Raw genomic sequence first — 15,475 nt, 5'->3', positions numbered from 1 at the left:
TCCAGCTGATGACTCTGGGAAGCAGCCAATCAGCCAATCAGTCAGCCAGTCAGCCAGTCAGGTAATAGGCGTAGGCTACATAATACCCAATAGCCTATCCTAGATGCGCTTCAGGAGCGTGGGTGTATATTAATAAGCGGGGCAGGAGCTGGAGAGTGAAATGGAGCATGTCTGTTTATGTCATGCAATTTCCTTATTGTACAGTAGGCATATTTCTTGTATGAAAGGCGCTATACAAACATTATTTATAAAAAGTTTCATTAACTGTTTTATAGAAATCATAAATACATGCAGACTCATTTCAACAAGGCTTGGTAATCAGCTGCAGGAGTTTCTGATTTAGAAATTTGTGATCCGTATAATTATTAATAATATTAATGCTTACGTCTCGCAAAAACAGTATTCCTTCCATGCATTTACAGTTAATGTTGGAAATAAAGAAATCACACATAGGCTAGGCCTACTATCTAGTAAATAAAACGTATGAAGAAAACATTAATTGACATAAGTTATATTACATTTTTCAATAACATATCAAGGTGATGTGTCCTATGTTTCCATTTGAAATTAAAGTGCGTCTCTTTTTATAAGTTTGTTGTCAAGTTTTTCTGCTGTCAATCGGAAGATTTGCTTCCTAATCTGCCTCTTAACTAGATTATTTAACTGGTTTCATTTTTTTGTATAACAGGATTGAAGTTGAAGGAGTTTCTCCTCTGTTGATCATTGGTAATAAATGGGCTATTCTTTAATAGAATATTTCGTTTTTTAATTGAAATGTCTTATATAACAGATAAAGAGCTCTATTTAATATAGATGAGCACACATGTATTTATATTTAGGTATACAGACTGAAAGCCTTTAAAAACTAACTTCAATGGGTAAAAAAAGGTGGTTTTATTGTTCGCATGAATAATGTGGAGTCACCTGCCAGTTATGATTAGTTCATACATAATTCATGAATGCGTTTATCATGTAGGAGTCCTTGCATTCGTCGTTGTATCACTTTGTGTGGCAGTAAAGATGCGTTCAAATGCAGCAGGATGATCTCAGGTGGAGTTAGGCTGCTGAACCAGAGGCAGCTGTAGGGTTTTAAACTGAACTACATCACTAATAATGATCATAAACTGTGTGATAGGCTACTCACGCACTTAAACACAAATAACCTGCTGTTATTCGAAACGGAGGGTGGGGGTTCAAAACCGAAAGTAAAAAAAAAAAAAGATAAACAAGTTGACGGGACTATATCCGACGACCGACGGTCTCGTTAGCGCAGAGTGTGGAAAAGGCAAACGTTGACTGCACCATGAGACGTCAAGAGAAGATATTACAATCAAAACGCAACAAGGAGAAACTGGTTTTAATCCTTTAAAGTAAGTAGTGGTTAATGCTCCTGTGTGTTTGATGGTTGCTGGGTGTTCTTGGTTAAGTGCGCACTAGCTGAGACGTCATGTTACAGGTCTGGCTGTTATATAAAGTGCGCAGCAGAGTTACTGTCTGCACCAACGTTTTCTGCAAAACTATGAGCTCGAACGCATTGAAATGACTTGATCAAATTAATAACCTGACCGTTTTCATATTTCACGAACTAATAAGACATCTGCACTGCCTATTGTTATTGTCCGTGTTTGTATGTAAACATTGAGTATTTTTGCGCGCGTGCGCAGAGCGAACGCAGCTGCAGGATACATAACTACTTGTTATTGTCCTTTTCCTCCACTAGATGACACCAACGGCCCATTCAAATCCATAAGTGTGCTTCACTGAATGTTCTTCAGTCTTATTAAAAACTAACTCATGTTATGGTGGAAGTAAAAGAAACAAAAGGGGCATTATTAAATAGCCTACGTATATTTAACGTTTGTTTCTCTTTAAATAATAAATAAATAGGCTATTGTGAAATGATTTTGAAACGTGTTCAACATCACACATTATTACAAGTTTGTGCAAGAATTCAACAGAGAAGAAGTTCTGCTCTTCTTGTTTAGTCTTTCTTTCTTGTTTATTTTTTTAACATATAGAGTCCAGGGGACTACAGATGAAAAACAGCATTTTGGCTTATTCTGGCATTTTTAACCCATGTATAATCATGTGTTGTATAAATGTCTCCTTCTTAAATGAACTGAATTGAAGCAGACAGACACTGACACAGTACAAGTGGTTGTATCAACTGCCTTTATTTATGGTATCAACATTAACACAAAGGAAATGTCAGTTGATGCTTACTTCCTTTTTGTAACGGCCAATCACAAACATCTGCATAGACTTACAATATTGCTAAAACCTTGAACAAGGAAGGTAGGAAAGTCCGTCTGACAAACTTGTAAGTAGTCATTTATAATTAAAGTTTGAACTTTAACATATTTAATTGCTCTGCATATTGTAAATTGTTGTAAATGTTTTCAGTGTGTTTGATATATAGTTATATATCATAGTTAACAGAAACCACATTTCTCTGATCCCTTATCAGACTCTAAATATATTTATTGGCCAAGTATGTTCTCTCTAATTCAACTTGAATTTGACTCCAGCTCATATTAAAACTAAATTCAAGACAATGCAGAGGACAAACGTATAATACAGACATGCAGAAGAAGAAAAGTCTGAAAACTGAGTGAGCACTAGAGTGACAAAAAGGTTTTGGAAAAATTTGATCACAAAGGATGTGAAATGAAATAAAGGGAGATTTCATGTGCTTTCACAAATCTGAAAATGGGTTTTTAAGAATCGTTAACCTCTTAAGTATAATTTAGTCCATATTTGACTAGTCTGGACAAGGTTTTGGAACTGGACTTGGTCCAATGTGCATCATATACATATGAAAAAAAAAAAAAAAAAATTACTTCATCAGAAATTAAGCCAATAAACTCTGATATGACCGGGCAGTTTTCAAACCTAACAAGCTTACTGTATAGGAAAACCCTTTAGTAGTTTTTAGTGTTTGTGAACATTGAGGAACTTTTCCTCTCATGCTCAGAACGCACGAGGTTAACCACAATGTTTTGGGCAATTTCCAGTTAAACTGGGAGACATTTAGATGAAAAGTAAAAGTTTGGTTCTAGATTAGACATATAACATTTAATTTAAAAATGCATTTCCCCATATTATCTTACATTAAATGTTAAAACTTAATATATCATGTATTATATATTGTATTACATTATAATGGAACTATATAATTAATGTCATATTATGTTTAACAACAATATTTAAATAAAGTAGAGGAGCTGTAACAAAGTACATTTACTCAAGTACTGTTCTTAAGTACAATTTTTAGTACATTTTCTGCTAATTTATACTTGTACTCTACCACATCTGAGGGAAAGTTTGCACTTTTTACTCCACTACATTTATCTGATAACGAGTTACTGTTACGTAAAAACACAGGATAATCAATAAGGATAAAATATGTATTATAATATAATAATACAACTATAATTATATAACATTAATACCTGCTGCAAATTGAAATGTTAACGTAACGTTTTAGCTTTTTAGTAATTTGTATTGCTCTTACGTAGTTTTAATGTGTTAATTTTAAGTTTCTTTGGATATTAACATAGAAAAAAAAAGCTGCACTCTGCTCTTGCATCACCTTTTTGTTTTGTTTTTATTTAGAAAAACTAACGAAATAAAGTGATAACATGATGCAGTTTTTCCTTTATTTGCGTCTTGAAAGTGTTGTGTCTTCCTGTAGTTTTTGTGTTTCAGCTGCAGCAGTAGAAATGGCTGAGGAGAGGAAGAAGAGGAAGCGATCCACGTCTTCATCCTCGCCTTTATTGTCTGAACAGCCAACCAGCTCCAGCAGTAAGCGGACCAGGTAATATATTCACCGATCATAAATGAGCAAATGTGATTTTTTTTTGTTTTATAGTGTAGTATTAGGCCTATATAGTAATCCTACATAATGCTTAAAGAAACATATATTAGGGACATCAATCGATAAATATTTAATGGCGATTAATCGCATAATTGTCCATCATTAACTCACGATTAATCACATCTTTTAAAATCTGATCTAAATGTTCTTTAAAAAGGCATATTTTTCAAGTTTTCAACCCAGTGTTACTGCTGAATTGCTTTCTGATTTCCCAAAATAAGGAGTGGCTCGAGGCCCAAATCACAGAACGTGCATGCGCTAGTTGCGCATCAAAAGAATTCTGCTGTCAAAAGGACTTTGCATTAATTTCGACAGCCCTACATGGCCTGTACAGTATATATAAACCTTTTTAAGTAGATTAATCTTTTTAGGTTCTCTTAAAGAGCCCATATTATGCAAATTTTCAGGTTTATAATTGTATTAAGAGGTTGTACCAGAATAGGTTTATGTGGTTTCATTTTCAGAAAACACCATATTTTTGTTGTACTGCACATTGCTGCAGCTCCTCTTTTCACCCTGAGTGTTGAGCTCTCTGTTTTAGCTACAGCTATTATGAAAAAATGACCTAATAAACTAATTTGAGTGATAACATGCTGGAATGTGTCCTTGAAAACGGTCTGCATTTCACTGTGTATATTTACAATACTTTATATATACAGAAGTAAAAATACTTTCTCTCTTTTTACCTCAATGTCCAAGGAATCTACTGCTCCCAGTATTGTCTCTTTGAAGAGTGAAAGATCCAAAGGCTATCCACTCAACTTTGGTGTTGATGAGTCAAAACGGTAAATCTAACATTTGTGCACTATTAATACATACATTAACATTTGTAGGTTACAGATGTTAGTTGCTAAATAAGTTAACCAAGATATTCTCTCTTTTTAGTTCACAATCGAGTGAGTCCACTGCTCCCAGTGTTGTCTCTTTGAAGAGTGAAAGATCCAAAGGCCATCCACTCAACTTTGGTGTTGAAAAGACACAAAGGTCATTAACTTTAATGTATTCTCTAAACAAAATATATTGCAATAACATAAAACAACAAAAATATCTAAAAGCAAGGTTAGTTATTCAGAGATTCATAAAAAAAGATGGTGAAACCATTTGTCACTGCAGTTTTTAACAAAGTACCACCCTAACTGATTGTTGATCACCCTACAGTGAGCTGACTGGGGAGCCGTCCAGCTGTGCGATGTGTATGGAGGTCTTGAGTGATCCAGTCCGTTTAACCTGTGGACACTGGGCATGCAAACAGTGTGTCAGCTCAGACAACCCCTGCACAAAGTGTGGAAAGAAAGTCAGAAAAGATCCTGGACACCAAAGAGATACTGAGGAAGACACTAGTAAGTTTAAATACATATATATTTGGGGTGTAACAATTTCAATTTTAACCCATTATTTTGATTTTGACTGAACCAAAAGCAGGATCGCCGTTTCTCCCCGTATTTTTTTTTCTCCCCATTGCCTACTTGCGCATGTCCCAAAAAACAAACAGACAGCCTAACTTAACGGTAACCTGCAGCTGTGCTTTTCCAGACATCATGGCCACTTCCGTTGCTGCGTCGGGAGCTTAGCGCCGCCCAAGACAATTGTGATTGGTTTAAAGAAATGCAAACAGCCCAGGGTGATTTTGTCTCCTATCATGGAATGTATATTTGGTGTAGCCAGATCTTACTCAGACTACTACACCGGTAGTCAACATCTTGCCTTCCCCACGAGTGATTTATGTTAAACAATGAAGGTAAAGCATATGGGCTCCAATGGTGCATTCAACTGTTGTTGGAAAGTACCTTACATCTAGTGGCTCTTATTGCAGCATTCCCATCCCTGCTGGGTACATTTTTTACATTGAAAACTCGAACTGAATCCTGGATTTGGAGAATTGTGACACCCTATTTTACATGTCCTACTACTAAAGCTAATGCCAGTATATGTCGTCAGTATTTCTAATTTTCAACCATGCATTTGATTATTTTCAGGGGGCAGCCATCTTTTGAATGCAAAGAAGAATCATAGAAAAGCAATGCAGAATAAATTTACTTTGACATCTGAAGGTTTGGGTGACCAAAAGAATCCCCTGAACAGCATCTACACGACACTCTTCATCAACCCTGGAGAGAGTGAAGGGCTACATGAAGAACAATCGTTCAGACACATCAAACCTACATTGAAAAAAAAAAAATCTTCGGAAAAATTAAACATCAATGACATCTTCAAACGGTCATCTGGCCAAGAGAAACCCCCCAGAACAGTCCTGACGAAGGGCGTTGCAGGAATTGGAAAATCATTTTCTGTGCAGAAATTCATTCTTGATTGGGCCGAGGAGAGAGCTAACCAGGACATTGATTTTGTTTTCAATCTTGCTTTCCGAGAGCTGAATCTGAGTACAGAAAACAAAAGCTTGCATAAGCTCCTGACTGATCATCACCCTGCTCTCCATGATCTGAGAGATTCAGAAGATTTAGTCAAAGCCAGGGTTATCGTGATCCTGGATGGCCTGGATGAAAGCAGACTTCCACTGGACTTCAAGAACAAGCCGGTAACATCTGTCAGTGAAGTAACATCTGTTGGTAATCTCCTAGCAAACCTCATTCAGGGAAACCTTCTTCCTGATGCCAACCTGTGGATAACATCCCGTCCAGCAGCAGCCAATCAGATCCCTGCAGAGTTTGTTGACATGGTGACGGAGATAAGAGGGTTCAGTGACCCACAAAAAGAAGAATACTTCAGGAAGAGATTCAGTAATGACTTGAGCCTTGCTGACAGGATAATTTCACACATTCACTCTTCGCAAAGTCTCAACATCATGTGCCAGATCCCGATCTTCTGCTGGATTTCGGCCGTATTATTTCAGGAGATCTTTGGGGGAGAAGAGAAAGCTGAGACTCCCCAAACTCTCACAGAGATGATGGCACATTTCCTGTTTGCCCAGACAATACGCAGAAGCAGAAAATATGACAAGAAGACTGAGGAAAACAAAGAGAGACTTCTCATGACACACAGAGAATTTCTTCTGAAACTCGGCAAGCTTGCATTTGTCCAGCTGCAGAAGAACAACCTCATCTTCTACGATGAAGACCTGGAAGACTGTGGCATTGACATACGAGAGGCATCCATCCACTCTGAATTTTGTAGCGCAGTTTTTAGGGAAGAAGAAATCTTTTCCCAGAAAAAGATCTTCTTCTTTGTGCACCTGACCATACAGGAGTTCTTTGCTGCTCTTTTTGTCTATGACTGTTTCACAAACAAGAATACAAAAGAGCTCGGCAACTTCCTCGATCTGAAGGACAAAGAACATACCTTACTTGATCTTCTGAAGATGACCGTTGACAAAGTGTTGGAGAAGAAGAACGGCCATCTGGACTTCTTCTTGCGATTCCTCCTTGGCCTCATGGTAGAACCCAACCGGAGAGTCCTTCAGGGTCTGCTGACATCGCCGGACCCAAGCCAAGATACAGACAAGAAAATCTTGACTCACCTCAAAGCAATCCGAAGAAAGGCCCTCTCTCCAGACAGTTGCATCAACCTCTTCCAGACCATGGTCGAGATGAGAGACCATAAAGTCAAAGATGAGATTCAGGAATATCTCAAACTGTCAGAGCGTTCAAAAACTGAGCTGACTCCACTGCACTGCTCTGCGCTGGCCTACATGCTGCAGGTATCGAAAGATGATCTGAATGTGATAGACTTGAAAAGTTACAACACATCAGATGAAGGCCGAAGGAGGCTGATACCAGCTGTGAGGACCAGCAGAAAGGCCATGTAAGTTTACCATCTCTGTAATATGTGACATAATCTGGTTGCACATTTATTTTTATCACATTATCAACATATTATCCACCCCTAGACTGGCAGACTGCAAAGTGACAGAAGAATGGGTCAAACATCTGGCCTTTGGTCTCAAGTTCCCCTACTCAGCTCTGAGAGATCTGGATCTGAGCAACAATGACCTGAAAGATTCAGGAGTGGAGCTGCTCTGTGATGGACTGTCGAGTCAATGCTGCAGACTGAAGAAACTGAGGTATTACTCTTAAATTCCACCACGTGCATTTGTGCTTAGTTCCGGTGGCGCATCCGGTGGCAGCAATCACAGCCACTCAAGTAAATGCTTGTGATACACCAGCTGCAGCGCAGAAGCATCCCAATTGTGGCATTCCGCTCTGCTTCGCTAAAAATACATGCCCAGTCTACAGTTACATTTCCAAAATAAACACCTCTGATCAGTTTCGTTCATAACTGAACTAGATGGAAGAAACCAGGAAAACGCTCCGCTTTGATACACTCCCAGTGTGGTATTATGAATGTCTACGTACGAGACAAAGCCTCAGCCTGAACGCGTCACATTCTTGCCTGATGGATTTTGGGGTTAGACGTTTACATAGCCACAATGCTTCCTGCCTCAGTACTTCCACCATCAAACTAATTTTCTCCACTCCATAAACTACACCCTGTGTTTTCTCAGTCTGTCAGGTTGTCAGGTCACAGGAGAAGGCTGGGTTCATCTGGCCAAGGCTCTGAAGTCCAACCCTTCCCATCTGACAGAGCTGGACCTGAGCTACAACAATCTGGGAGAATCAGGAGAGAAGCTGCTCTCTGAGCTGAAGAAGGATCCACAAAACCAGCTCACCATACTCAAGTAATTACAATACCAGATTTACATATTTTCAGGTTGTACATTCGTCCATCCTATTCTTGCTAACGTGATATCTAAGGAACTCCCGGGGGGGAAATCAAATTACTTTGCCATTTTTGTGGCAGTCAACATTGATCCACACATTCTTCACTCATACTGTACACTCCACTCACCACTGATGGCAACAGTTACCACACCTCGTGTCTTTTGTAGTGCTGTCAAACGATTAAAATATTTAATCGCGATTAATCGCATTAATGTCCTAGTTGACTTGCAATTAAACGCACATTTTTATCTATTCTAAATGTCCCCTGATTTCTTTTTGTACCATTATTTTTTCTCATTTTAATGCTCTTATCAACATGGAAAAGTGGATCAGCTTGCTTTGTGCAAAGGTTTTTTTTTTTTTATTGAAAACAACATTGGCATATACTGTAGTCTTCAATTTCACACTAACATTCTCACTTGGACCCATTTAACTATGGCTGCAGTCAGTTTTTTCTTAGTTGTGGTATCCATGTGCTTCTGTCTGAAGTCATCCATTGTCGCCTGGCTTTGACGAGGGGGCGGAGAATTGGCATCAGCTGTGTGCTTGTCCATCAGCTGTGTGCTCGTCCATCAGCTGTGTGCTCGTCCATCAGCTGTGTGCTCGTCCATCAGCTGTGTGCTCGGCCACCAAGTTGTATTTTAGACTGGACATGCTGCCATAGCTCAGTTCACGACGACAAAACACACAGATCACTTTGGTCCTGTCAATGGAACCATTTGGCAACTTTTTAAAAGTAAACTTTCTATTCAGAATCTTATTGGCATCCATTTCGGCCTCTCGCGCTCACCATCCACTCAAAACGTAACGTTAGCCTGCTACTCTTTGGCCGGCTCGCAAGCCCAAACAAGTGTGTGCACTGTTGTTTAGTTTCCGGTCTAGCTAGATCCGGTGTGGTGTTGCAGTTTTTCTAATGTTACTAGTTGTTGCAACAGCATGTGAAAAAACCTCAAAGTTTGCTAGGCCAAAAAGAACGTTGATCTTGCGATCAAAAATTGACGCCGTTAAAATGGGTTTGTGTTAACGCCGTTAATAACACGTTTAACTGACAGCACTATTTTTTTGTAAATAGCTAACTTGTTTATAAAACATTCATTGCCACTTTAATCTGGTCTCCCTTGTTTGTCACATACTTTTGGGCCGTTAGTGACAAGCAGGGGGCTCGTCTGGGATCGTCCGGTTTGTGACGCTGCCACATCATAATGCTCTGCAAAAACTCTTTTCTGGACATTATTCAACACCATAACTCAGGAACAGAAGGGAAGACATTTGGTCGTATACTGAATTGGTTACTTATCTTGGGTGCACACCTTGAAATTCTGATAGCAAGGGTTTTGAGAGAAAAACTGTCAGTTAAAAGTTTGTTCTTTATCTGATTGTAATTTTTCTTTCAGTGTTGAACACGGTGGAAGTCAACGGATGAAACAGGGATTCAAGAAATGTAAGTTTCAATGTAAATCCTGGACATTTGTTGTATGTTTTGACCACAGTGATACATTGCAAACAAGTAATTTCAATGAATTGGTGACTGCTGAACATTTTGCCTTTTTTAAATTAGAAGAACAGGAATATTGAGAATTCTTCCTGGAGGGAAGGCAACTTTTCTAAAGAATTTCTTTTGTTACTTGCTGATTGTAGTGCAGCCGAGCTATATAATTACAGTCTATGCTCCGGAAATAAAGGGTGTCTTTGCCTCCAGATGCCTGTGATCTCACTTGGGACCCCAACACAGCCCACAAGAACCTCCTTCTCTCTGAAGGGAACAGAAAGGTGACCTGGGTGAAAGACGAGCAGCCATATCCCCCTCATCTGGAAAGGTTTGATCTCTGCCAGCAGATGCTGTGTGAACAGGGTCTAGATGAGCGCTGCTACTGGGAGGTTGAGGTGGAGGAGCCCTTCAACATCGGGTTAACGTACAGAAGCATTGGCAGGAAAGGGGATGGGAGAGATTGCAAGCTAGGGCACAACGACAAGTCTTGGGCTCTCATGTGCTCTGATGAAGGTTGTTTTGTTCAGCACAGCAACGACAAAGTAGATGTATCTTCCCTTTGCTCGCGCTCTAGTCGGCTGGGGGTGTATCTGGATTGGCCGGTTGGCACTCTGATCTTCTACAGAGTCTCCTCTGACAGTCGGACCCGCCTCCATACCTTCAAAACTACGTTCAATGAGCCCCTCTATCCCGCTGTTGAACTTCACACTCATTCATCTGCATTTTTTGTCGGCTAAAGGCTCTGACACACCAACACGACAACCAACCGTCGGCAGAAAAGGCAGTTGGACTGATCAGTCTCCCTGAGTTGGTCAAAAAAGTGCCTCGGAACACACCGAAGCGATGCCGACTTGAGCGTACGTTCTGCGTGTGCGCGAGATGTACTACGTCTCCAATCTGTATTGTCGCCCAAAAAATGAAAACCGGCAGCACACTGGCCAATTCAACAAGTCAAATCGGCCCAAATGAAGGCCGACGGCTCCTCCGACTGATGACGGCGCGGAACACGCCGAACAGACTCGAGTCACCGACCTCGCCGGACTGTCTGACGGCCGATAATCGGGTTGGTGTGTCAGCGCCTTAACATAGCTCAATCAACACATAGCTACTAAACTTTCACTGCAATCACATGAGCAACCAAAAGGCGTAAATTTGCATGTTGATGGTCGGGACTTGTCCCATACAATCAAGAGACTACTGAGGTAGTCAGTGAGTTGTGTGAGTGTCCGACTGGTTGTTCAGCCCAGTATATTAGTGATCTTGCCACCATGGTGAAGTTTCTCCGTGTTGTTTCCGCCTTTCCTTTTGCCATGTGCTCAAGACCACAACGCTAACAGTGTGACGCAAATTAAATTAAATTCCATTTATAGTATCAAATTATAACAAGTGTTATCTCAAGACACTTTACAGATAGAGTAGGTCTAGACCACACTCTATAATTTACAAGACCCAACAATTCCAGTAATTGCCCCAAGAGCAAGCATTCAGCGTGACAGTGGCGAGGAAAAACTCCCTTTTAGGGAGAAACCTCAGACAGACCCAGGCTCCTGGTAGGCGGTGTCCGACGGTGCTGGTTGGGGGTGTGATGAACAGTGGCGATAATAGTCCCAATAACGATAATATGACTAGAAATAGTAGTTCATGGTGTAGCAGGGCACTGCAGGGCGTTACAGGGTGTAGCAGCACGTAGCAGGGCGTAGCAGGACAAAGCAAGCATTTATCAGACAGAAAAAGAGGACATTGTGTTGTTTTTTTTTTTAACTAGTCAAAATTTAAACAAGAACTTTGCCAACATGGCAAGAACCAGAACAGATTATCCAACAACTAGCTTGTGTAACATGACCTTCCTGTGAGCAGTGTTATTCATCATTTTGGTAAATCTTCTCCAATTTGACAACATATGCGCAGCATTTGAAAAGAAATAGCTGCAAAGTGATAAAATGCAACCAAATACAGAGACATTCACGGAGAAGAATTGGTGACTCTCTTCAAGGGAGAGGAGGGAGGAGAAGTAGGCTCTGCCCAGAAAGTTGCTAGATTTGTCTAGATGAAAATGAAAGTTTCTAAAAGGGGGCCAAATGGCAACAATGCATGTGCTATGGGCCCAAAATTTGTGGAAGCCTAAAATGTAATGAATGGGGTGCCATCTTTAAAATATTGTATCCAGTTCTCCTAAAGTCACAGTAAAACAACTTAGTTAGCTGCAGTAATGTGCAGTGTTGGGAGTAGTACGCTAAAAAGTAACGCGTTACTGTAATTCCACTACTTTTAGCGGTAACGGGCATGTAACAAAAAAAAATGTACCATATGGTGGCGCAATGATACACATCAAACAATGAGCATTAAACCAAGTGCAGATAGAATGACCTTTCTCTTCTGGAAGTATAGACATTATAAAATGATAATGAAGGAGGCAGTTTATCATTTAGTCTTCTTTACTCTGAACTCCCTATGCAAGTAACAAGGGAGCTGGGACACACACGTTTGGGTGCTACCGTATAAATCACAATATATGCGCAGGCGCATTCTAACTACCGTATATATCACAGTATATGCACAGGCACATTTTAACTACAGTAGATATCACAGTATGTGCGCAGGCGCATTCTAACTACCGTATATGATAGACATTACTTTTCGCTCATCGAAATTAAAGACAAAAATGTAGTGGTGAGTTGTCAATTATGTGCAGGTGTAAAGAACCTATCCACATCTAAGAGTAGCAATTCAAATCTTATGAAGTACCTGTTGAAGAAACACGCTTTGACAAAGCTAGTAGCGAAAGACCCCGACCTTACGGATGCTGAAGGCGCCACTCCATCCAAACAATCAAAGCTTGATTTTACGCAGACCGCAGCCGATAAGCCAGGCAGAGCTGAATACAGTGATTGCTAGGTATACTGTAGTAGGCCAATCACTTTTATTTCATTGGGTCTACTGTGGTAAAAAAAACACTGTTAAATGACTGAGGCAGTTGTTATTTTGTTTCAAGCATTTAAAGAGACTTTTGTACTACTGCTTGATTTGAAGGCCTGTTGCCCTGTTGATTATAATAAATAGGTCTAAAAATTATCATAATAATTTCATGTATTCATGTATTTCATGTTCATATTTATATTTAAAAAAAAACAGACATAAAAGTAGCTTCAAAGTTACTTTCCCTAGTAACTAATTACTTTTGATATACAGTAATTTGTAAAGTAATTCAATTGCTTTTAAAAGAAGTAGCTAGTAACAGTAACTAATTACTCATTTTCAGTAACTTGCCCAACACTGTTAATGTGACGGAAAATGTAGGAGTTTTTTTTAAGAGAGGGATTTAAATCAAAAACGTACAAATGTGGATGGCTCAAACGAAAAATCCATACAAAGAATATCAGCTATAAAGTAGTTCTGCACCATGAAGCTGTAATGTGTGTGTGTGTGTGTGTGTGTGTGTGTGTGTGTGTGTGTGTGTGTGTGTGTGTGTGTGTGTGTGTGTGTGTGTGTGTGTGTGTGTGTGTGTGTGTGTGTGTGTGTGTGTGTGTGTGTGTGTTAGTGAAAGAGAGGAAGTGAACACAAACACATTAGCTTGGGTTTCAAACATGTCTCTACCAGCCTTAAAACCAAACCTGCGCCATCGCCAGCAGCAACTCCAGAAACCCTATAATGTCCCATTAAAAGTCTGAACTCACACACGTATTCCCCCAGTCAGAAGCTCCTGGTGTCTGCTTTACCGTTTCACCAAATAACTTTTACGTGTACAGGCTCTGATTGAATAGATTCAACCGAACAGCGTTTAACTGTGGTAACGTTAACATTTCAGTGTCAAATAACTTATAATAATTAAGCTTATTGCAAATATTGTGTGACTGTGTAGCAGCAGATCAGTATGTTGTGAGTAGTTTACCATTTATGCCTTTTTTGAGTATTAAGTTGTAGATGTCATCTTTTTAATTGTTTCCGTTAAGTTAGCACCTCTATCTTTTATTATTTTATCAACCAGATTTTGTAACACTTCAGTATTTTTAGTTATACTTATTTGATTCTTCTCAAAGACCAACAGCAGTCATTGACATTTCTGTTGCACCTAGTTTTGCAGGGTGAGATACATGCAGGTGTTTAGACTCTTGTCCTATCCTTTATATTTCAAAAAAGTGATTAATACATAGAGGACTCTGGCTGCTCTTTCCCTCATCTGATCTTTCTCGACACTATCAACATGCAGTAACGCAGCTCAATCGTATCCGTTTATAAACCTGCACCTTGCAGCTAAACTTTTTATTTTACACTGAATATTGAGAATACTTCTGCATTATAGATGAACTAACAAAACGTTTGACTTTGACTCAGGGCACCTCTGTTCGTTTCTCGTTTCCTACTCAGAGTCAATGTTTGTTTCTTTTAAACCTGATCACAATTGATCCCTTATCTTATTCAGTTCTTCTTTTATACTTTTATGTTAACTACTAGAGAAGTTGTCACACCTACATATATCTGTACAGTATACATTGCTGATTGTCCTCTATAATCTCCTTAAAGCTGCCTAATTTTAGACGCTACTTTGAATTAAAATACATTAAAATAAGCTACAGTACTACATGCATTAAAAAAAATTAGAAAATCATGTCTAAAAACGGTTCATTTGCACTTCCTGAAGCTAAAAAGGCTTATTTCAAAAAGCTAAATATCAGCTCTAATCACCAGTTATCGTTAGCATTAATAGGAACATATTGGTATGTGTTGATGAGATGAATTAGCTTCAGCAGCATCATGTATTGTGTTAATATTGTGTGAATTTGAGTGTCCTGAATATTGTAGATTTGGGTGGTAACTTTTGGAGGAGACTGTGTTTTCAGTCACACTCGAAATAGGACTGTAGGGATGTCAGTTGTTTAAAGGAGACCTATTATATATCAGTTTTTAGGTTTATGCTTGTATTCGATGAGTAGAAAAACCTGTTGTGACTTTTTTCGACATGTTTTTTTACTTTTTGACTTTTTTCAACATAATGTACTATGACTTTTTTTCCTCATACTATACTATGTTTTTTCATTTTCTTTTGACATACTATGACTTTTTTTCATACTATGTGGCTTTTTATCACTTATCGACATACTATACTATGACGTTTTTGTGACTTTTTTCGACATACTATACTGTGACGTTTTTGTGACTTTTTTCGACATACTATAGGCTACTATGACATTTTTTCATTTTTGGGTGGGCGTTAACATGCAGGACTTTCAAAAGAACAGAGTTCACTTCTCGGGGAAAACTAAAGACTTTCAATCAGGAAATGCGTGTTCCTTAGGAGTGTTTTAATCCAAACCACCATCTTTTTCCTTATCTTAACTAGTCGTTTTGGTGCCTAATCTTAACTTTTGTCGCGGCAAAAACGCTTATATTTTGTGGACTAAATTTAACCCTAATCTCCGCCGAAACGTGTGTCAG

At 39.1% G+C, this 15,475-nt stretch overlaps 1 protein-coding gene across 2 annotated transcripts; it reads left to right on the top strand.

The window, feature by feature from the left end:
* The first annotated feature begins 1,086 nt into the window (after nt 1-1,086).
* Nucleotides 1,087-11,010, top strand: LOC114546015 (NACHT, LRR and PYD domains-containing protein 5). 2 transcript variants are annotated; one of them, XM_028564653.1, is made up of 10 exons: nt 1,087-1,370; nt 3,698-3,817; nt 4,564-4,662; nt 4,763-4,861; nt 5,036-5,217; nt 5,854-7,636; nt 7,722-7,895; nt 8,337-8,510; nt 9,948-9,994; nt 10,253-11,010. In XM_028564653.1, the coding sequence occupies exons 2-10, from the start codon at nt 3,723-3,725 to the stop codon at nt 10,777-10,779; spliced, it is 3,180 nt and encodes a 1,059-aa protein (XP_028420454.1). In that variant the 5' UTR covers nt 1,087-1,370; nt 3,698-3,722; the 3' UTR covers nt 10,780-11,010. The 2 variants fall into 2 exon arrangements, with proteins under 2 accessions (XP_028420454.1, XP_028420453.1); XM_028564652.1 differs by having other exon boundaries at nt 1,088-1,370; nt 3,695-3,817.
* The last annotated feature ends 4,465 nt before the right edge of the window (nt 11,011-15,475 follow it).

This window comes from Perca flavescens, chromosome 19, assembly GCF_004354835.1.
Source record: "Perca flavescens isolate YP-PL-M2 chromosome 19, PFLA_1.0, whole genome shotgun sequence".
In the NCBI taxonomy this organism is placed as follows: domain Eukaryota; kingdom Metazoa; phylum Chordata; class Actinopteri; order Perciformes; family Percidae; genus Perca; species Perca flavescens.
This window is presented reverse-complemented; position numbering and strand designations above follow the sequence as displayed.

What these genes read in the sequence shown, in the direction of transcription:
- LOC114546015 (XM_028564653.1), top strand. Translation starts at nt 3,723, where the DNA reads ATGGCTGAGGAGAGGAAGAAGAGGAAGCGATCCACGTCTTCATCCTCG. An exon ending in TGCAGACTGAAGAAACTGAG is followed by an intron (nt 7,896 to 8,336) that starts GTATTACTCTTA and finishes GTGTTTTCTCAG; the next exon opens with TCTGTCAGGTTGTCAGGTCA. An exon ending in AACCAGCTCACCATACTCAA is followed by an intron (nt 8,511 to 9,947) that starts GTAATTACAATA and finishes TTTTTCTTTCAG; the next exon opens with TGTTGAACACGGTGGAAGTC.